We start from the raw sequence: 23,069 nt of genomic DNA, 5'->3' as shown, positions 1-23,069 counted from the left end.
CACCTGGCTACTTTTTACAATTTTTTGTAGCGACATACAGATATGAAAATTATTAACAAATAGATGGTTATTTGAAGCCATAGTGTTAAGTGAGATGACCCCAAAAAAGAATTAGAGTGAGAGAAAAGGGTTGAGATCAGAACTCTGGTAAATGTGATAATTAAGGGATGTGTCTAGGCAAAGAGCAGTAAATCAAAAATGAGAAGAAATGTTCAGAGAGGTAGGAGAAAAGTTAAGATAGAGTGAGGTCCTGGAACCCAAAGGAGAAAAGGGTTTTAAGATAAAGGGAGTGGCTGCTGAAGAGATGAGAGGTAAAGTAAGGACTAAAAAGAGTCTATTGGATCTGGCAAATTGGTCATTAATAACTTTTGCTAGAGCAGTTGTGGTGGAATAGTAGGAATGAAAGAATGAATGGAGAGTATGGAAGTAGACAGAGTGAACTATGGAACAGCTAATGTGGTAGCTGGAGCAATGAATGCATACTGAGAGAAAGAAAGGTAATAAATGAGGTGATAATCCAAACAGAACTAAATACATAGGAAGAGATGATGTGTGGAAAAGAAGAGGGGCATTTCTGATTTTGGAATAACCGAAGAGAAAACATGAGTCATGTTAAATATCTATGACCTCAAAACATTTTTCCTTCTACTAGTGTTAGCATGAATTAACTCAAAAAATATTTATTGAACACCTACTCAAGCTGGACCCTTCCGGAGAAACAAAGAAGTAACACTGAATTGCTGCTGCCTAAAAAGCTTGCAATTTAATAATGGAGATATAATTTTACACAATATTCCAACTTAGGTTGGCAGAATGAAAAGGAGCTAGCCAAGGAAAAAGCATTCCAGGAAGAGGAAACAGCATGAGTAAAGGCATAAATAAATAGATTGGTTTTTCAAGATTTCAAATAAGAGGTGGTAAAAGGTGGAGAAGTGATACAGGCAGGAGACAGACAAATGCCTAGGCAGCTGGGGCGTGTCCCCTGTGAAATCCAACCTTCAAGCTGGAAACTTGGGTAAATCCTCCAACCAGATTGAGAACACACCTTCCTGTTTGGCGTGCTTTCCTCTGATTGGTCTTCATCCTTCACCTGTTTTACATATACCTACCCTTTCCTAATTGGTTTTCTACACTATTGTGCCCACCTTAACCTTTTTTGTATACTCAGAAACCAATCAGCACACACTCTCTACCCTGAACCCATAAAAAGCCCTGGGCTCAGCCATATTGGGAACCCTCCTGCCTTTGCATAGGGGGACCACCCCTGCATCCCCTCCCTGCTAAAAGCTGTTTCATCACTCAATAAAATTTCCTGCCTTGCTCATTCTTCGCATGTCTGCATGCCTACTTCTTCCTGGCTGTGAGTCAAGAATCCAGACCTAGCTGAGCTAAGGAGCAAAAAATCCTCCACCAGCAGCTGGAGACAAGGTTTGAGAGGTGAACAGGGGTCAGATTTTGAAGGACCCTGAAGACTTTAGTGAAGACGATAGGTTTTATTCTCTGTGCAATAGGAAGCCACTGAAGGATGTTAAGAGATGAGAGGTAAAGTAAGGACTAAAAAGAATCTATTGGGCCTGTCAAATTGGTCATTAATAACTTTTGCTAGAGCAGTTGTGGTGGAATAGTAGGAATGAAAGAATGGACCTGGTTTACAATATTCAAAAGGTAATTCTGGTTGCACTGTGGAGAATATACTTTGAGGGAAGGATGAGTAAGAAATGGTGGTTTAAATTATAGCAATAACAACATAAAAGGAAAGAAATGGATGATGTTCAGATACAGAGTTATAGTTAGAATCTGCCTCTCCTTGCTACTCACTGCTGGGTCCACTAATGTGCATTCTTGAGCCAATCCTCATGGAAACAAGAACTTTAACTATTTCTGGCTCTAAATGATGGGCTAAGGGGAAAATGATTACTCAGTCCTGATTTGTTGTACTTTCCACAACTGAGTCCTGATCTACAAGTCCCCGTGCTGATCACTGGAGGATGTGCATGGGTACCTTGATGAGACTCACTTCTCTTTAGTGCTCTGGATCTCATGTGGAGCCTGCATTCAGGCACCAGGCCAAACTGAGCTTCTGTTTTAGTCCCTATTACAAGTGAATGAACCTTGAGAATTGTGACAGTGTCAGAGTCACAGTTATATTACTGACTTGTCTTGTCCACTAAATATTTACTGAATGAACAAACAAATTAGCCCTGTAGGGGAGACAGGAATCCCCATTTTAGAAGAGTGAAATTGAGGCTCATACCAAATCTGGCCAAAATGACATCAGCAGTAAGCTGTACAGTCAGGATGCAAACTCAGGTCTCTGACTCCAGACTCGATTAAAATTTGTAGATATATTCTTTTTAGACAGAAGCCAAAAATAAAACAGTTAACTGTGGAAGTTTCAGGGCCCATGTAAAATAAATGTGTTAAAAGGGGGCACCCTCAGTGTTTCTTCATTCATAAGATACCTTGAGGGATAAATTGTGTTAATTATCATTGATTGCTTCCAAACTTTATTTCTGTTGATCTTTAGTCCCGATAGTCATATATAGCACCTTTTTGATATTGATTTTAATCTGATTTTCTAAAAACAGTATATCATCTTAAATATGCAATTAATAATTTTAACAACTGAGATTGTGCTTTTCAAATGGTATTTACATATGCTTACTCTCTGAAAATCTAAAAGAAAAAAGACATTTAAAATGGAGAACCAATGTTTTATAGTTTGGTTAAATAAAAAGTCAAAAGACAAATGTAGTTTCAAAGCTTTAAAATTTTGAACGTAAGATTCAGTGTCTTCAGGGTCTAAATAACATAATTCAACCCAATTTCCACTGACATTATAACTAATATAATGGCAACAGCAGTACCCACCTGCCTCACCTGTACAAAGAAACTTAAATAGATTGTAAGTCAATCAATTCCAAGCTTTGAAGAAGATAATTTCCTACAGTATATTTCACCATAATCCACAAGTTTTTAAAGTCTGAGTGTAAATGTTTAACGACTATATATAGGTTCTAAATTTTATACTCACTCTTTCATGGTATTTTTGGTTTTTTTCCCTAAGTGTCTTTATTTGAAACATAAATCGCTCCACTGCATTTTCCTTTATTTGACATCTGAGAATCAACAAAGATAAAATGTGTTAGAATCATTTATCTTAGGAAATAAGAAAAAATTTTTAAAGTATTTGAAGTGAATTATTAAAAGTATTATGAAAACACATTTAGGGATAAAAACCTCTCCTAAATGGTTCTGAATCTATTTTACTCACTAAAATATATATTGTAGAGATAACTTCAAGGTTGTTTTTTTTTTGAAAAAAATCTCTGTTCATGTTTTATATTTGTAATTTTATACTTTCTAATTGTTTATAAATAATTTAGCCTAAAGGAAAACTAGGAGAGGGCAAACAGAAAACATGCTTTCTAGAATTCTAAAAACATTCAGACAAAAATGACAAACAAAGCTAAGAATTGATAAGGACAAGCTCACCTGCTTGAAATACTAAGGTAAACTAGGTATGCCTATTGGTTCAAGTTCATTAGTGTGCTATCTCTTCTACAAATAATAAAAACTTCTTTCCTGGCACAAATACATTTCTTTAACACTCAACAAGTATTTGTTGAGTGGCTGTAAGGTATGAAAGAGAGATAGAATAGTGCAGAAAGACTTCCTTATAGGCTATTTGATAGCTATTTGAGGGGTTAAGTATAGTATATCTCTTTAAAAATGGGCTGGGCATGGTGGCTCACACCTGTAATCCCAGCACTCTGGGAGGCTGAGGCAGGTGGATCTGGTTTTGTTTGTCTGTTTGTTTTTGAGACAGAGTTTCACTCTGTTGCCCAGACTGGAGTGCAGTTGCATGATTTCGGTTCACTGCAACCTCTGCCTCCTGGGCTCAAGTGATTCTCCTGCCTCAGCCTCCCGAGTAACTGGGATTATAGGTGCCCGCCACCACGCCCGGCTAATTTTTCTATTTTTCGTAGAGAAATAGAGTGATCTGCCCACTTTGGGCTCTCAAAGTGCTGGGGTTACAGGTGTGGGCCACTGTACCTGGCCAGCAGGTGGATCTCTTGAGGACAGGAGTTCCAGACCCGGCTGGCCAACATGGCAAAACCCTATCTCTACTAAAAATACAAAAATTAGCCAGGTGTGGAGGTGAATGCCTGTAGTCACAGCTACTCGGGAGGCTGAGGCATGAGAATCGCTTGAACCCGGGAGGCAGAGGTTGCAGTGAACCAAGATCATGCCACTGCACTCCAGCCTGCACGACAGAGTGAGATCCAGTCTCAAAGTAAATAAATAAAATAATTTTTAAAAATTTATAGTATATCTTGTATCACTATGATCTAATAAATCTTATAACTTTAAATCTGAGACCAAAATAAGGCAACAGAAATGTGTTACCTAAACCCTTTGGCTCAATTAAAACCAAAATAAAACAAAAACAGAAATATAGTACCTCTGTAGTAGAGCGAAGAGTCGTTAAAGAATGAGAAACTCTGGTTTCAAATCTTGCCCTTACCACTTCTTGTCTACATGATCTCAGGCAAGTCAATTCCCTGGGCCTAAATGTCCAAGCTGTCAAATGGGATAACAATACCTAGCTCTGCATATTATCATAAGGATTAAAATAAGAAATCATATGTGAATGTTTCTAGCATAAAGTAAATGCTTAGTAAATTTCAGTTGAATTAAACCTTATATCCTTAGCCCTTTCCCCCAAACATCAATTATATTTGTAACATTGTATACTCAGTAGAGAGAAAAACTAGGCTCTTTCTTTCCCAATAATGAGAAAATGCAACATTAAAAAAAAAATCCTTTAGTGGTCAAAAACTGCTCTGTTTGGATACTATGGAACTTGAATTTTAGAGCTGATTTTCCAGTTCTCTAAGGATATTTAACCTCCAGAAATAAGAGGATTGATGGAGATGAACTCTATACTTCCTTTTCAGTTACAAAATTCTGCAATTTAAATGGACCAATATTCCCTTTCAAACAGTCATACATACAATGTAGATTTAAAGAGCGGAAAGGTGCCCAGCATTGTTTTAGGCATTATATAGTTTTTGTTTTTGTTTTTGTTTTTAAACAGAGTCTTACTCTGTCATCTAGGCTGGAGTGCAGTGGCATGATCTCGGCTCACTGCAACCTCCCACTCCCAAGTTCAAGTGATTGTCCCACCTCAGCCTCCCCAGTAACTGGGATTACAGGCACGCCACCACACCCAGCTAATTTTTGAATTTTTTGCAGAGATGAGGTTTCACCATGTTGGCCAGGCTGGCCTTGAACTCCTGGCCTCAAGTGATCCACCTGCCTCAGCCTCCCAAAGTGCTAGGATTACAGGTGTGAGCCACTGTGCCTGGCCTACAGAGATAATTTTGAACAACCCTTCATGATCCTTGCCTTCAAGGAGTACCTTTTACTGGATAATAAGGAGTAAACACATATACATATTGAAACATATTGTTTACACATTATGATAAATACCATGGGGAAAAATAACAGAATATAAGAAGGACCATAAATGGAGGGGACTACTATAGTAGATAGGGCAGGCTCCACAAAATAATAAGAAAATAAGGCTCTATGCTGCCCAGGCTGGGCTTGAACTCCTGGGCTCAAGGAATCCTCCAGCCTCAGCCTTCCAAGTAGATGGGGTTACAGATGTGCACCACCACACTTGGCTCATCTTTGACTTCTTACCTAAAGCTTACATTTGTTCAAAAATTTTGAAGGAGTGCCTTCTCTACCTCCCATTTTTCAGGAGATTAAAAAAAGTATTATAAATGAAAATTATTGGAAAAGAACCTATGCAAATGTCCAAATTACTCATATAATTTCTGCAATTATAAATATAGTAATACTATTTCTTTACATGGGTAGAGCAGGCAAATGAATCTCAAGATATGGTCTTCGTTGGTTAAACTGAGTCTACAGATGGGCTCGTTAATAGACCAATTCCCTGGGTGCAGCTGAGAGCTTTCCTTGGTGATGACTGGGCATACAATGATTGGGCTGGAGACCACGTGCAGCCCCAACCCCATTGCATGGGTCATATTTATACTAAAAAAATTATTTGCTGTTTATCTGAAACTCATATTTAATTGGGCATGCTTTATTTCTTTTTTTTTTTTTTTTTTTTTTTTGAGACGGAGTCTCGCTCTGTCGCCCAGGCTGGAGTGCAGTGGCGCGATCTCGGCTCACTGCAAGCTCCGCCTCCCGGGTTCACGCCATTCTCCTGCCTCAGCCTCCCGAGTAGCTGGGACTACAGGCGCCCACAACCGCGCCCGGCTAATTTTTTGTATTTTTAGTAGAGACGGGGTTTCACCGTGGTCTCGATCTCCTGACCTTGTGATCCGCTCGTCTCGGCCTCCCAAAGTGCTGGGATTACAGGCGTGAGCCACCGCGCCCGGCCCAGGCATGCTTTATTTCTATTTGCTACATCTGGCAACCCCACACTTAAGCCCACCACCCCTCCCTCAGAGCATTTAGGAGCAAATGGCCTCGGGCTTTGTCTCTTGTCCATTTGTGGAGTGAGCAGTTCAGGATGATGTGAGTGGCAGCAGAAGGCCTCAGTGGAGAATGCTGAGATGCCCTAAATGTTTTGGCAGCTTCACTGGCCCTCTTGTGGAGCTCATGGTAGCTGTGGGTCTAATTTAGCTGAGCCTCTCTTTGAAATCCACTTCAGCCTTCTCTGGCTTCACAAAGAGGTATGTTTTACCAGGAAGCAAATGAAGCTTAACTTCAGAACTCAACACTTTATGGGGACTTCAAGCATCATTGTTCCTTATACACTTTTTCCTTTTTAATATCTCCCCCATCTACTCTCCCACCTAGAATCTGACATGTCACACTAGGTGCTGAAGCAAGTGGGGTCATAATAAACCAATATACATTAAAGCAGTTTGAAAAGGATATGGCACAATTCTAAAGCACAGTGATATTAAATTGTTAGTAAGACAATATGTCATCTTTCTCCCACTCTCTCTATTGTTAAAATGTTAGTAATGTGTCAATGTTCCCCCCACCCATGCAATTTCATTGAAAATTCTGGGAAGGAAAACAAATACATTTGAATTCCAAAAAACCTATATTTTTGTGTTTTGTTCTTTAAACCCATAACCATACTCACATGTTTTTATACATCTATCCATATTCATTGTAGAAAACTGGGAGACAACAAGTATAAAGGAGAAAATAAAAACTACCATTACTTAGAGATGATCACTTCATAGATTTAGTATTGACAGTATCAGTTCTTCATAAACAACCATAGAAGTTCATGACCTTATGTTCTGGGAAAGACTTCCTATATCCATGAAACTACCTGATAAAAGGGCAGGATTGCTTTGTTACAGATGTTTTCAGAATATTTGAACAATTTATACTCAAGAGTGGGTAAGAAAGAGCTTGTTTATTGGTGGACATTTCATCACTGAGTTAAAAAATTTGTTTCCTGTATCAACAGGCAAAAATAACATTGTATTTGTTTTCATGAGTGTGATTTTGCTTTCAGACAAGATTCAACAACATTTACTCAACAAAGAAACTCTGAGCTCATACTATAAGGCTGTGCCAGATACTAGAGATACAGAGAGGAGTAACGAATAGTCTTCAAGGAGCTCAGAGTTTGTTGAGGGAGAGACAAACACAAATGACCCACCATATTTTTTCCTTCACTTCAAATATTCTAACTGCCTTATCCATATAAAAACACCAATCTGGGCTGGGCGCAGTGGCTCACGCCTGTAATCCTAGCATTTTGGGAGGTTGAGGTGGGCTGATCACCTGAGCCCAGGAGTTTGAGACCAGCCTAGTCAACATAGGGAGACTCTGTCTTTATAAAAATAAACAAACATGGCTAACACCTGTAATCCCAGCACTTTGGGAGGCCAAGGCAAGAGGATCTCCTGAGATCAGGAGTTCAAGACCAGCCTGGCCAACATGGCAAAACCCCATCTCTACTAAAAATACAAAAAATTAGCCGGGTGTGGTGGCGCATGCCTGTAATCCAGCTACTGGGGAGACTGAGGTGGGAGAATTGCTTGAACCCGGGAGGCGGGGGTTGTAGTGAGCCGCGATCATGCCACTGCACTCCCGCCTGGGTGACAGAGCGAGACTCTTGTCTCAAAAACAAACAATCACTGATCCAAATAAACTTGACTTTCAAAAAATCTATATCATAATCTCCATTTTTTCACTCACGACCATATTGTCACCTATTTCTATATCTATATTCATACTTATTGTAGAAAACTGGGGGCAAGACAAGTATAAAGGAGAAAATAAAAACCATCATTATTCAGAGACAATAATTTTATAGACTGAACATTGGTAGTATCAGCTCTTCACAAACAACCATAGAAGTTCATGACTTTCTTTTCTTGGGATAAATTTGAAAAAAGTTCAGTTGCTCAAAAACCATGAATTAACTAACTACTACATGCTCATTGATTTGTTAGGAGCTGAGAGAGATATAAGAGGCTGCCAGGGAAGTCCTGGCCAATCCTTCCTCTGATGGTGAGAGGGAGTGTGTTGGCTATTTGTCATGTGACAACAGTTCTGTCACCGAGGAACACATGGAATGCATAAACTGTCATCAGTAGAGCATGGTACAGAAGACCGTGGCTGTTCCAGTCCATGAGATTATTTACTTAGTTTTAACAAATACAAAAGAACAAGGGTATGAGATGTCCATTATGCACTGGATCATGAGAATTTTTAAATGTATGCCTCTTTGTAAACCTTTGTTAAAGAGGGGAAAGACTGGTTTCTGGTTGACCCAAAAGAGAGAGAAACAGCTGTTAACTGGATGCCACCAGTTACACCATGGGAGCAAATTAAGAGACCAGGTTGCATTCATAGAGTCTGGCTTTTTGTCCACCTCTCCTAAGATGAGATGAAGGAAGTTTTCAGTTATGTTGAGAAATGAGTATGAATAGTATCTAGTTATTAATGTTACTTCAAGCAGAAAGTAAAAGGAAACAGATGAAAGCCTCTTCTCTCTTGGTGTTCTGATCCCTTCACTCACTGCATCCTAAAAAGTATATACGAATATATTGGGGTCTCCGAAGGAGATAGATTTTCCCTGAATGTTGTTAAGAACACCATACATTTTTTATGGTACATTTTAAAATAAATCTTTCCTTTAGATTTTAAAATCTAAAATCTTTCTTGGCCAGGTGAGGTGGCTCATGCCTGAAATCCCAGCACTTTGGGAGGCTGAGGCAGGTGGATTGCTTGAGGCCAGGATTTTGAGACCCAGCTCTACCCAAAATTTAAAAATTAGCTGGGCATAGTGGTATATGCCTATCATCCCAGCTAATCAGGAATCTGAGGTAGGAGGAACACTTGAGCCCAGGAGTTTGATACTGCAATGAGCTATAATCAGGCTACTACACTCCAGCCTGGGTGAGAGACTGAGACTCTGTCTTTAAACAACAATGACAACTCTCTTAAACAAAGACCTAGTCACTAGCATCATGGGCTCTCCATTTTCAACCTTATACTCCTCTAATAAAAACCTAAGTGTTCTTCTTGATCTGACCCTTGCCTAAATCACCAGTGTCTGCTCTTGCCCTGCCTCCCTCACCCTCCCTTCTCTCAGTTCCCAGTCTGATAAGCTCTTTTCCACCCTCCTGTCTTCCATAAGTCATGCTCTCCACTGTTCTGTGTCTCCATAATGCCTGTTCCTTTTCCAGAAATCAGCTCAAAGCTTTCTCAAACAAGCTTTTCCTAACTCCTCTGACTAGGTCAAGTCCTTTAGTTACGCTGTTAAACAGCAACCTACAGTTTTCTTTCATAGTACCTTTGTTATAGCCATGGGTTTTTTGTTTGTTTGTTTGTTTTGAGACAGGGCCCCTCTCTGTCACCAAGGCTGGAGTGCAGTGACACAATCATGGCTTACTGTAACCTTGACCTGCCTGGGCTCAGGCGATCCTCCCATCTCCACCTCCTAAATAGCGGGGACTAATTTTTATTTTGTAGAGATGCGTTTTCATCATGTTACTCAGGCTGATCTCAAACTCCTGGGCTCATCCACCTGACTTCGCCTCTCAAAGGGCTGGGATTACAGGCATGAGCCACCACACCATCCTGTCACTTTCTCAAAAGCTCAAATTCGTGGTTTATTATCTGTCTCCCATGCTTCATCAAGGCAGGGACCATGTAGTCCTGCTGCTACACTCTAGTACCCAGCACTTGACTTGCACTTGGTAAACACTCAAGTACTTATTGAATGAGTACATGAATGAAGTACATTTCAGCCTTATGTGAGAAAAGACTAGCACTTATCTATTAATTCTCTAAGAATTACACATTAAAACACCTACCTTGTGCCAAAATCTAAGGTTCAGAGACCCTCAAGGAGCTATTTGTTGGAATAAAACATAAACATAGAATAAATGTTACCTATGGTTTTGTCTCCACCTCCTAGGATTGAGACATTATAAAAATTTATTATTATTAAAAAGAATTTTCTGTAAATCATTTGGATTTGATATGTAGCCATTTAGGAATAATGTAAGTCAGAATGTCTAAGAAATAAAGGGTCACATAAAGGGAAATTTTCTCTTCTACTCTCTCTCTCTCTCTTTTTTTTTTTTTTTTTGAGATGGAGTCTCAATGGAATCTTGCTCTGTTGCCCAGGCTGGAGTGCAGTGGCATGATCTTGGCTCACTGCAACCTCTGCCTCCTGGGTTTGAGCAATTCTTCTGCCTCAGTCTCCCGAGTAGCTGCGATTACAGGCACGCACCACCATGCCTGACTAATTTTTGGATTTTTAGTGGAGACCTGGTTTCACCATGTTGGTCAGGTTGGTCTTGAACTACCAACCTCAGGTGATCCACCCACTTTGGCCTCCCAAAGTGCCGGGATTACAGGCGTGAGCCACCACGCCCGGCCTCTTCTACTCTCTATAAATGTAAACTAACCATTCTGTGTTGTATTTTAAGAGGTAAGGTAGCAAGCTGTTGTATGCATAGGTGAGAGTAACCAATAAACAACTGAGGGAGCCAATACTACATTAATGAAAGCTGTTTCATAGCAGCTCTCATTTCATTTCATAACATAGTCCAAGTAGTTGTAGCTGCTACTTGGACTATGTTATATTCAAAGTTTCAAAAACCTTTAAAAATATGTGCATAGCACAAGAGTGCCATTAGGCCTCCAAATCCACCTCTATTCTTTTTTTTTTTTTTTTTTTTTTTTTTTTTTGAGACAGAGTCTTGCTCTGTTGCCCAGGCTGGGGTGCAGTGGCCGGATCTCAGCTCATTGCAAGCTCCGCCTCCCGGGTTTAGACCATTCTCCTGCCTCAGCCTCCCAAGTAGCTGGGACTACAGGCGCCCGCCACCTCGCCCGGCTAGTTTTTTGTATTTTTTTAGTAGAAACGGGGTTTCACCGTGTTAGCCAGGATGGTCTCGATCTCCTGACCTCGTGATCCGCCCGTCTCGGCCTCCCAAAGTGCTGGGATTACAGGCTTGAGCCACCGCGCCCGGCCCCACCTCTATTCTTTTGGCAGCTGCTGCATGCATTGTTTGCATTTGGAGTTATATGAGCCTTAACAATGACTGCCCTTTATCTATGGCAACTTTTGGATTTCAGAATAAAAACTTACTGATAGTCTAGAAGTGCTTCACTGGTAGGCAATTTAACTTCTTTTGGTGGCCCATCATGTGTATCCTTTTTATTTGCTTTCCCTGAGTTTTCCATTGTGCTGGTTAGCTATTAAGAAATATACCTGTTTAGAAAAGAGACATAGGAAAAGTGAAAAATTCCATCTTTGCCTCCCTACTTTTGTTTACTCTAGATAAGGTACCTCTGGGACTTAATACTGGCTTTCTATCCTGATTGCTTCCATGACCCCAGATCTAACATTCACCACAATGGTGGAACATCATGAAGTGATTGGATTCTTGATTCTGGTGAATTCCATGTTTATCCCAGGTATAGCATTCCCTCCACCCAAAACTTTCTAAGATACTCCTTCTCTTATGTTTTTCATCTATATCTGTTGCCCCTATCTAGCTCTTTTAAGAGCAAAGAACTGAGCTTTTTCAATCATTTTATTTCTCCACAGTGTTTGGCAGGAGAGATTAATTAAATGTCTATTAAGTTTTCAAAGAAAATGAAAACAAAACCACAATTTTCTATGAGCACAAAGAAGCTAGGATCCAAAAGACTAAAGAATTCGAATCAGGATCCAAAAAAAATTAGGTTTGGGCAGGGTTGATATAAAGAGCAAATAAAAGCACATATTGAAGTACTTTTAAAATGGTTGATATTTACAAATGCGAATAATAATGTATTAATAATAACTGCTCATCAGCTATTAATTGGTTTAATACCTAATGATAGTAAATAAAAAATACATTTTAAAAGGGAAAATCAAGACCCACTGTTCACAGATGTTTATAGTAAGCAGGAGTACTTTCATAGGTTTGGTTTGGGTACTAACGTAGACTTTTCAGATTATGGTCTTCCTTAACATATTTTTATCTTTTAATTTCCACTAATCTTAAAAGAATAAGTACCTAGCCTTAAATAAATGTATCAGTAGTTAGGTATGGTGGAAAGCATATAATATAACCTTTGTAATTATTTGTTTAAATGGCTGGAAACTCTCATGAGAGGAGGAATGATGTAATTCTTGTGCACTATTGTATTTCCTCACCAAGCACAATAGACACACAATAAATGCTTGTCAAATGAACACAGGAGTGGATGCATGAATGAATCAGGCAGACATGGGCTTTAATCCTAGATCCATCACTATTATCTGTGTGACCTTGAATAGGTTAATCTTTTTGAAGAACTTCAGTTTCATCATCTGTCAAGGGAGAAGGGTAACAATTCTACTCTAAGAGCTATTGTAAGGATTAAATAAGCTAATATTTAAAGCACCTAGCATAGTGTCTGAGATATAGAAAAAGGGCATATATCTCTAGCTCTATCTCCGTATAGTGCCCCTTCCTCTTTCCCTTCAGTTGTTTCTCCAGGTCAAGCTTCTTCAGGTTCTGGGTAACAAAAGCATAGAATGTCTGCCTGCTGCAAGTACAATGATGTGTGGGAAGACTAATCCATGAGGCTTGCTATTGTCAACCTTCATTGATTTGGATCACTGAATTGGCAATCCATGTAAATCTTTGCAGACCGTTCAGCTCCAAAGTGGAAAAACTTGTTAAAATGAAAACACGCTTTTTCTCTGTAGACATGCTGCCTGCACACTCAGACTTCCAGTAAGGCTGTCTTTATGTCTGCGACTTTTCAAACCAAGTTTGCACTACTGTGTATGCTAATTAATTTGAGCATATACATGAATGCAAATATACCACAATACTTTCCAACTGAAAAGCACACAGATGACACAACAAAAAGATTTAATACATTGGTACATTAGTGTCCTCTAAAATATGAAAGTGTTGATAATAATTTAATAGGCTCCACACCAAAAGGTGTCATCATGATACCACCACAATTCACAGAAATTATCAGTTAAGATTATTCTTTTGTTTCAGATGCAGAGTTGAATTTTTATATTATTTTCCATTTTAGAATTAGAATTTTAAACTTTATGGTTGCACAAAAAGCATAGTGACAAATGTTTCATTTTAAAACAATAACTTACTATTTAGTAATAATTTTTACCATAAAATATTTTATTTAAAAGTTAAAACAAATGTCAACATTTATCTCTTTCTAAGTCATATGGAAGAGATCAAGTGTTATGGTTTTTACCTGCGGTACCCATCTGGTGCTGGAGGAAAAATGACCTCATCCTGCTCAATTACCTCAGTTACCTGGCTTTTATGTTTTTAACTTTCTGACTAATGTATAATTACTTACCTAACTGCAGCTTATGGCAAAAGATTTTAATAAGATATGAGTGAAAATGTGGACCCATTAAAGCACAAATGCTTCATGCATAAACTCTATTAAGATTCACTATTTCACACACTTCAAGAAAATTGGTAAGCCAATTGGACTGCCTGCTTAATAGCTGCATTTTTGCAATGGGCTAATGATAGTACCTCAACATCTATTTTTGCATTTGATAATGTGCTATAAGCCATGGGGACTTTCATAAACATTTACAAGGATTCACAGTTCCTGACCACCCAGAAGATTTCTCTCAGTAAAGGGTGAGAATCCTAGAAAAATATTCACAAAGTAAATGCAGTTATCTTCCAGGAAGGTTACACTTAGAATATCTGACAAATAGACGTCGAATCTGTCAGTAACTACAAACATCTATTTAATGCCTGCTCTGCATGGTGCTTTACCTGGCCCTCAGTTACAAAGTATAGATGAGGCAAGACGCTACTCAGACAGGAAGAAAGAAGCGCACTGCAGCAGAACTTAAAAAAAAAAATGCCCTACAAGAGCTGTGGGTACTTTGTGTGGATGAGGTTGGTGGGGCCCCCAGCGACATCCAGAATCATGTTGAGGAGCCTATCTTTGAAGTATAACGTCTGCTTGGTGCACCACAGGTACTCCTCCTCCTCTGTTTTGCCCTTCCAGGCGAACAACTGGAATGCCAGCCTTGGCAATGGCAGCTGCCACATGGTCCTGGGTGATGTTGCAGCTGGACCACTGCAGCTTGGCACCCAGGGTAATGAGGGTCTCAATGAGGATGGCCATATCCATGGGTCACATGGAAGCAGCTGGCAATGTGGGTGCCCTTCAGGGGCTTGGAGTGTTGAGTACAGCTCCCACAAGCACATCAGGCCCAGCACCTGGTTCTCCACGATATCCAGGGTTTTGCATCCCCAGGAGGCCAGGCCAATGTTGGCGACTTTGTAGGGCAGTTTGTCAGACACGCTGGTGGTGCTTGTGATAGACACGGCTGAAGGGGCCCAGGCCTTGATCTGGGGACAGGCACTGGGGATATGACACCGGACAGGGGGTTCCTAGGTATTTTATTCATTTTGTGGCTACTACAAATGAGATTGCACAGAACACATTTTTAACTCCATTAGAATTGGTCTCCAGTAAATGTTTTTAAAAATCCTGAATTAATTTAAAGCCATTCAGTGGTAATAGTACTGCCTAAGCATTACTTTTAAAAATTGAGACATCTTTTTGTATTGATTATGTATATATGATAGGGCCCAAAATCATTAGTGTTAAAATGTAAAATTTGGCTTGTTTGGAAATATGTTAAAATCATATATTAAAATCAAGGTATTTAAAAATATCTAGATGAGTGACATTTTCAAGTTTCACTTGGATGATTGATGAGGTACATTACATTAGCATGTATTTTCTTCACCAATGCAAATCCTTTCGTCATGGCACATTTTTCTACTGCAGTACCCAAATTATATTGGAGTCTTAGCTTTAAAATTAGTCTGTCTTCTGATCCAGAATTGCTAATATCAACTAGTTTGAAATGCAGTATATTACACTAACTTCTCTAGTAACCAGAACTACATTTTTTCCAATTCTTACTGTCCTTCAGTTTTAGAATTATCAACAAAGAAAAGAAAAATAACTGTGAGAATATTATTATTAGGATAAGGGAAAAATATGCAATAATGATGGTAGAGAACAAAAAGGGTTTCTTTCTACCTTCAAATAGCAGTAGTGAGTCTAAAGAGGATCTTCTGGAGGTGGCTGTAAGGCAATCCATGAGCCATTATCACATAGACTGATAAATATCCAGTCATTATTTTTCTCCTCTGTCATTACAGGAATCTTTCTTTTCCTTTTTTTTTTGGGGGGGGGGGGGCTTAGATAGGGCACCTTTTCCCATCTCTTAATCACTTCCTCAACTCTCTCTCTTGCCCAGCAGAAAATTATGGGATAAGGGAGTGAGGAAACAAACATGGTACTGTACAAATGTGACAAATTCATAAAAGAAGCCAAGTTCTCTTTAGAAGAATGTTGTGGTATCCAGAGCAAGAAGTTGAAACCAATCTATGAATTGGGATATGAGGGTAAAGGACATCAGTAACACACTTAGCACATATGAAGTACCTACAGGGGAAGACCATTGCACTGATGTTGAGAAGGATGCAAGAATATGTGAGGTTCTCACTTAGAAAGCATTCACTAGACTCAGAATTTGGTGAGAGGGGCACTAAGAGAACAAGACCGAGCTTGGTCCTCGCTCCTGCACGGAGTTGTATAACCTCGGCCAAGTCTCTGAACTTCTGACCTGTTTCCTCCTCCATCTGTCCTAGCTGCTGTCCGGGCTATTATGAGGCTCCAGACACTTTGGGAAAACTGTCAAGTGATAAAGCCTCGCAAGAAGGGAAGGCATTCTTAGTCTGCTCTGCGTCTGCTGTGTGCTAGCGCCTGTGTGGGGGCACCGTGAAGGTTACAAACCTGAATCAAATTCAGAGCCTGCCTTTCGAGAGGGCAAATAATGTACCCAGGGATTCTACCGCAGTGGAGAGATGGGTTGACATTCTTACCAGATTAAAAAGGCCTGCCCTCCTTCTCATCTCCTGGGTGGAGAAGAGGGGTAGGCCTCTCAGAGCCCTTCCCAGCAGCTCCTAACGGCCCAATAACGGCGCTTCGCCACAAGACCAGGAGGGCGCGACCCCCAGGCTGATCTCGAAGCGGCGCAAGCCCAGGCCCGGGGACAGGGGCGCCCGTGGACAGGGGGGCCCGTGGACAGGGGGGCCCGTGGAGGAGGGGGGGTCCGTGGAGGGTGGGCCGGGGATGCTTATAAAGTCTTCAGTGTCACACTGGAAGGAGTCGGGGACCAAGAAAAGAGGCCAGCCAGTCTCCTGACATTCCCTCCACAGCCTCCAGCGGTGGATACCCCGCCGTGGGCCGATAGTTCGCACTTCCGTTCAGCCCGCGCACCAGGCCTACCCGCTCCACCGCAGCCGGTGCCGCGCCCTGCGTTTCCAAGGCAACCGACGTCCTCCTCCCCATTCCCTCCCCACCCGCCCTAGCTTAGCCGCGAACGGCGGGCCAAGCGCGCCATCTGGTGGCGGCGCAGGGAAGAGTCCCGGCCGAAGGCCCGCACCGCCGCGGTGGTAGCCGCGGTCGCTCTCTCCAGCCTTTTTCCGCTGACCCGGCTGGTCTCAAACGCTCACGAGCTGCTTGGCTCCCTTTAGTCGCAAGCCCGGAAGTTGGTGACTGTAGACACAAGACCCACGGACTTTGTGCTGTTACCGTGAGCAGGTCATTTGAGTCTCAGAATCTGTGTCTTCCGCTGTAAAATGAGACGCCTGGACTCGGTGGTGGTTTCTGCACAGTTTGGGGGACGGGGACGGGGACGGGGCCCGGTGGTCTGTGAGGCTTCTGCGCGCCTCTACCCCGCTCCGCTCCTTCCACCGTGGCGGCTTCTCTTCTTTCCACTTTTGTGCACTCATTCTTTGGTTTTAGCTCTTAATAAGAATGGCAGATCCCTGGACTAAATGCTTATAGGACAACTTCCTGCTGTACAAGTCCTTGATTCTGTTTTCCTTTTCGCTTTCCTTTTTTGTTCCTAAACCTTGAGAAAGGAATTTAAGTCCAGTATTTCCCACTCTTCGCTTTTTGCTGTTCTCTCTTCCGAGAGAGAGAAAGAAAATCCTACACGTAACCGCCTTTAAAGTTCCTCCTTCCTCTCCTGCATTATTTCTCATTATCTGCCTCAAGATAATTTTCTTTGTTTTGTACTTTGACACTGGCTCTAAATGGACAATTTTCTTTTACATCCTAGGAGCGTCTATATCCTGGTAGTTACATTTCAGTCAATTACTTATCCTTTTGTCCCAGGAAGACAGAAATGAGGCTCCTTTAGGCTTCCCTGCTCCCTTCGTAAGTCACCTGTTTGGCATTCTTGAATTTGTTTTTTTAAAAATGGATTATAATATTTTTTATTCATGCTGTGATATATTAATAATGTATTAAGAACTTAAAGGGAACTGAAGCAGTTAATGAAAATATTAAGCAGCTTTTGGTTAAGGGAGGTTTTCTCATCAGTAAAATACCAAAAATTAACCATTATTAGAGATAATTTATGTGTTCCACCTCATTTAAACCTCCCTTTAGTCTATCAGTGTTGTGTTTATTAAGTGCCAGGAATTTGCTATGATCTACACATCTGATATAAAGGTTCTTCTGTTAACCTGGTTTTCCCTAAAATAACATTGTCAGATGGGATTATAGGATAAAATTATTAAGAGTGCAAATTCAGGAGAAAAAGCTACCATTGGAAAATTTTTAAAGCATGGAGATTTTTTAGTCAAATATAAAAGCAATTTGTGATTCTTCAGCACTTTGAATTCATTCCTACATCATTTCCTATAAATCTTAGGCCTGCTTCTTTTATGAGAGCCTGGGCCCATAGTGAAAAACTGTACTTTTACCTATCATTTGTATCCTGCACAGTTTTTCTTATGGTGTTTACCAGTTGGTGGTCAGTGTGAAGCCAGATAAAAACCATTTGCTGAGTTTCCTCATTTGACCTTGATTTTCTGTTAGCCTTGCCACGTTGAATGATATAGAAATAGACATAGGAAAGTATCTATGGTAGAAAAAGCCAAATACGCTGTCTGTTTTGGCAAAACCACAAATAACCTGTTTGATATGAGCAATTGCTAAACAAAAACAACTGCAGGGTCTTATTATTATTAAATCTCACAATAGTTTCTAAAGACCTGAACTAGAAATGAACTTACTGCCTTTGCGAACCAGTTCAAACTTTTGGTAAATCAGACATTTTACCTACAGTAGTTACTTTTGAGAAATAGAAAAGCTGCGCTACAACTTCCTATCCAATAACTTTGTTCCTCACAAATTTGAAACAATTAAATAGATTCTTTGCAAAAATAAATAATTATGAACTAAAATATTCTCTTAAGATGAAAAAAGTATATGCTACCTTTAAGAAGGAGATTGTTTTAACCCAACATCCATTGTCACGTTGCAATATTATATTACAAAACGGGATGGTGTCTCACTATTTATAAGGGTCAAATTTTTTCACTTTAAGCCAGAGACGTATACCTGCAGTTCACTTTTTTTTTCTTTATCTCTCCAAACCAAGTTTAACTTAAATAACCAGAATTCCGGCAAAAAAAAAAAAATCACATCTCTTTTTTTTGCTTCTTACTTCCTCTGCCTAATTAATTTTTGAAATTACTTTTATGATCTCTCTGTTTTCTCAGGTATAAGAGGAACCCAGGACAGTAAGCTGGAGCCAGGGTTTCTTATCCCAGGAACCTGAGCTATATTATTTGAATTGTGCCTGAGGGTTTTAGCATGTGACATCACAAGAGCATTTAGCAACAATGAATTGCTGCATGCTTGCTGTAGTTTTAAAATATGAACACAAAAGGACAAACATATAGACCAATAGAATATAAAAAATCAAGAAATACACTTGTACGTATATGATCAGTTGCTTCAGACAAAAGTGTAAAAGTAGCTCAATAAGCAAAGCATAATCTTTTGAACAAATGCTACTGTAACTATTGGATATCTAGTTGGGAAAAAACAATGAAGCTTCACTCTGACCAAACACCATACAAAAAATTAACTCAAAATGAATCATAAAGGTGAAAACAATAAAACTTCTAGAATAAGACAAAAAATCTTTTTGACTTTGCATCAGCCAAGTCTTACATAGGACACAAAAAGCATGATTCAAAAAAGAAAAAAAGAACTTGAACTTCATCAAATTTAAATTTAAAACATCTGCTTTTGAGGTTTTTTTTTTTCTGTTTTTCTTCTTTTGGTTTGTTTGTTTTTTGAGTCAGGGTCTTGCTCTGTCACGCAGGCTGGAATGCAGCAGTATGGAAATGGCTCACTGCAGCCTTGAACTCTCAAGCTTAAGTGATCCTCCTGCCTCAGCCTACCAAGTAACTGGGACCACAGGCACGTGCCACCATGCTCAACTGATTTTTTAGTATTTTATTTTATTTTTTGTAGAGATGGGGGTCTTGTCATGTTGCCTAGGCTGGTTTCAAACTCCCAGGCTGAGGCGATTCTCCTGCCTCGGCCTCCCAAATTGCTGGGATCATAGGCATGAGCCACCATGCCCAGCCTGTTCTTTAGTTTTAAGAAGATGAAACGGCAAGCCACGGTCTGGAAGAAAACATTTGCAATACATATACCTGCCATAAGACTGTGATCTAGAATTTATAAATAATTCCTCAAACTCAATAATAAGAAAAAAACCCAACTAATTACAAATGCTTAAAGATTTGAATAGACACTCCAAAAAGTAGATATATTCATGGCCAATTAGCACATGAAAAGATGCTCAATATCATTAGTTATCAGACAAATGCAAATTGAAACCACAGTGAGATACTACTACACACCCACTAGAATGGCTAACCCTAACAGACTGACAATACCATGTGTTGACAAGATGTGGAGTAACTGGAACTTTCATATATTCCTGATGGAAAAACAAAATGGTGCAACCATTTTGGAAAACAGTTTAGCAGTCTCTTATAAGGTTAAACATATACTGTATGACCCAGCAACCCCACTCTTATTTATCCAAGAGAAATGAAAATGAATGTTCATAGCTGCTTTATTTATAATACTACTTAATAAAAAAAGGAATGTTGTCAGCACTTAGGAATGGAAAAAAAAAGGGGTGGGGGAAATGAGCTATTGATACATGCAGCAACCTGGATGGGTCTCAAAAGAATTGAGCTAAGTGAAGAAGCCAAGTGTGAAAACCTATGTGGTGTATCATATGAAATTCTAGAAAAGCCTGGAAGCAGATCAGTGGTGGCCTTGAGCTGAGAGGCTGGGGTGTGGGATTGATTGCAAGGGGGCAGGAGAGTACTTCTGGAATAAAGGAAGTGCTCTATATCTTGATTATGGTGGTGGTTACAAGGGTGTATAGATTTGTTAAAACCCATTGAACTATGTATTTAAAATGGGTACATTTTATTGTGAAGGAACTGTACTTTAACAATGTTTCTAACAATTTAATTTTAAAAATTTAATTGTACTTTAACAATTTAATTTTTTAAAAATGGTTTCAGGCTGGGCACGGTGGCTCACGCTTGTAATCCCAGCACTTTTGGAGGCTGAGGCAGGTGGATCACCTGAGGTCAGGAGTTCGAGACCAGCCTGACTAACATGGTGACACCCCGTCTCTACTAAAAATACAAAATTAGGGCCGGGCGCGGTGGCTCAAGCCTGTAATCCCAGCACTTTGGGAGGCCGAGACGGGTGGATCACGAGGTCAGGAGATCGAGACCATCCTGGCTAACACGGTGAAACCCCGTCTCTACTAAAAAAAAATACAAAAAACTAGCCGGGCGAGGTGGCGGGCGCCTGTAGTCCCAGCTACTCGGGAGGCTGAGGCAGGAGAATGGCGTAAACCCGGGGGGCGGAGCTTGCAGTGAGCTGAGATCCGGCCACTGCACTCCAGCCCGGGCGACAGAGCCAGACTCTGTCTCAAAAAAAAAAAAAAAAAAAATACAAAATTAGGTGGGTGTGGTGACGCATGCCTGTAATCCGAGCTACTCGGGAGGCTGAGGCAGGAGAGTCGCTTGAACCCGAGAGGTGGAGGTTGCAGTGAGGTGAGATCGCACCACTACACTCTCCAGCCTGGGCGACAGAGTGAGACTCCGTCTCAAAAAAAAAAAAAAAAAAAAAAAGGTTTCAGCTTGGGCGTGGGCATGGTGACTCACCTCTGTAATCCCAGCACTTTGGGAGGCTGAGGTGGGTGAATCACCTGAGGTCAGGAGTTTGAGACCAGCCTGACCAACATGGTGAAGCCCCATCTCTACTAAAAATTCAAAATTAGCAGGGTGTGGTGGTGTATGCCTGTAATCCCAGCTACTTGGGAGGCTGAGGCAGGAGAATCGCTTGCACCTGGAGGCAGAGGGTAGAGTGAGCTGAAATTGCACCATTGTACTCCAGCCTGGGCAACAAGAGCAAAAATTCCGTCTAAAAAAACAAAACAAAACAAAACAACAACAATAGCAAATAAATAAATGTTTCATATTCTATTGGGGGAACCCACCCCTGATAGTTAACATGGGTTCTTTTCTATTTCCCTAAGTGTCCACTGGTTTGAGAAATAAAGAGAAAGAGTACAAAAGAGAGAAATTTCAAAGCTGGGTGACCGGGAGAGACATCTCATGTCAGCAGGTTCTGTGATGCCCCTGAGCTGTAAAACCAGCAAGTTTTTATTAGCAATTTTCAAAAGGGGAGGGAGTGCACGAATAGGGTGTGGGTCACAGAGATCACATGCTTCACAAGGTAATAAAATATCACAAAGTAAATAGAGGCAGGGCAAGATCACAGGACTTACAGGATGGGGCGAAATTAAAATTGCTAATGAAGTTTTGGGCACGCATTGTCATTGATAACATCTTATCAGAAGACAGGGTTTGAGAGCAGACAACCTGTCTGACCAAAATTTATTAGGTGGGAATTTCCTCCATCCTAATAAGCCTGGGAGTGCTACAGGAGACCGGGGCTTATTTCATCCCTTCGGCTTCGTCTGTAAAAGACAGCCACCCCCAAGGGGACCATTCATAGGCCTACCCTCAGGGGCACATTCTCTTTCTCAGGGATGTTCCTGCCGAGAAAAAGAATTCAGTGATATTTCTCCTATTTGCTTTTGAAAGAAGAGAAATATGGCTGTGTTCCATCCAGCTCACTGGCAGTCAGAGTTTAAGGTTATCTCTCTTTTCCCTGAACATTGCTGTTATCCTGTTCTTTTTTCAAGGTGCCCAGATTTCATATTGTTCAAACACACATGCTCTACAAACAATTTGTGCAGTTAACGCAATATCACAGGGTCCTGAGGCGACATACATCCTCTTCAGCTTATGAAGATGATGGGATTAAGAGATTAAAGTAAAGACAGGCATAGGAAATCACAAGGGTATTGATTGGGGAAGTGATAAGTGTCCATGAAATCTTCACAATTTATGTTCAGAGATTGCAGTAAAGACAGGCGTAAGAAATTATAGAAGTATTAATTCGGGGAACTAAGAAGTGTCCGTGAAATCTTCACAATTTATGTTCTCCTGCCATGGCTTCAGCTGGTCCCTCCGTTTGGGGTCCCTGACTTCCCACAACAATATTCTTTAACACTCCTCTCTTCAAGAGGTAGCATCTCTGTTCCCTCTCCTTGA

The 23,069-nt window shown here is 40.5% G+C and overlaps 2 protein-coding genes across 11 annotated transcripts in view; one reads left to right on the top strand and one right to left on the bottom strand.

Annotated features, from left to right (window-relative positions):
• The window catches only part of LOC105468857 (coiled-coil domain containing 83), a 113,380-nt gene that overhangs the window by 55,810 nt on the left and 34,501 nt on the right, over positions 1–23,069 (bottom strand). Inside the window, exons 1-3 of one of the 5 annotated variants that reach the window (XM_011719297.3) lie at positions 17,137–17,224; positions 11,624–11,746; positions 3,035–3,119 (exon numbers count right to left, since the gene is read on the bottom strand). In XM_011719297.3, coding sequence (XP_011717599.1) covers positions 3,035–3,119; positions 11,624–11,718 — 180 coding nt within the window. In that variant the 5' untranslated portion in view covers positions 11,719–11,746; positions 17,137–17,224. Of the gene's footprint in view, positions 1–3,034; positions 3,120–11,623; positions 11,747–16,335; positions 16,580–17,136; positions 17,225–23,069 lie in introns of those variants that run through there. The other 4 variants (XM_011719298.2, XM_024788818.2, XM_011719295.3 and 1 more) reach the window with 4 other exon arrangements.
• LOC105468858 (synaptotagmin like 2) overlaps positions 16,891–23,069 on the top strand; it is a 163,001-nt gene continuing 156,822 nt past the window's right edge. For all 6 annotated transcript variants that reach the window (XM_011719304.3, XM_071075380.1, XM_011719303.3 and 3 more), the window contains exons 1-2: positions 16,891–17,145; positions 17,669–17,766. The gene's annotated coding sequence lies outside the window, so the exon portion shown is untranslated. The remainder of the gene's footprint in view (positions 17,146–17,668; positions 17,767–23,069) is intronic.

The sequence above is a fragment of the Macaca nemestrina genome, chromosome 12, assembly GCF_043159975.1.
Source record: "Macaca nemestrina isolate mMacNem1 chromosome 12, mMacNem.hap1, whole genome shotgun sequence".
In the NCBI taxonomy this organism is placed as follows: Eukaryota; Metazoa; Chordata; class Mammalia; order Primates; family Cercopithecidae; genus Macaca; species Macaca nemestrina.
The sequence above is the reverse complement of the archived record's forward strand: the minus strand, read 5'-3'. Positions and strand labels throughout refer to the sequence as shown.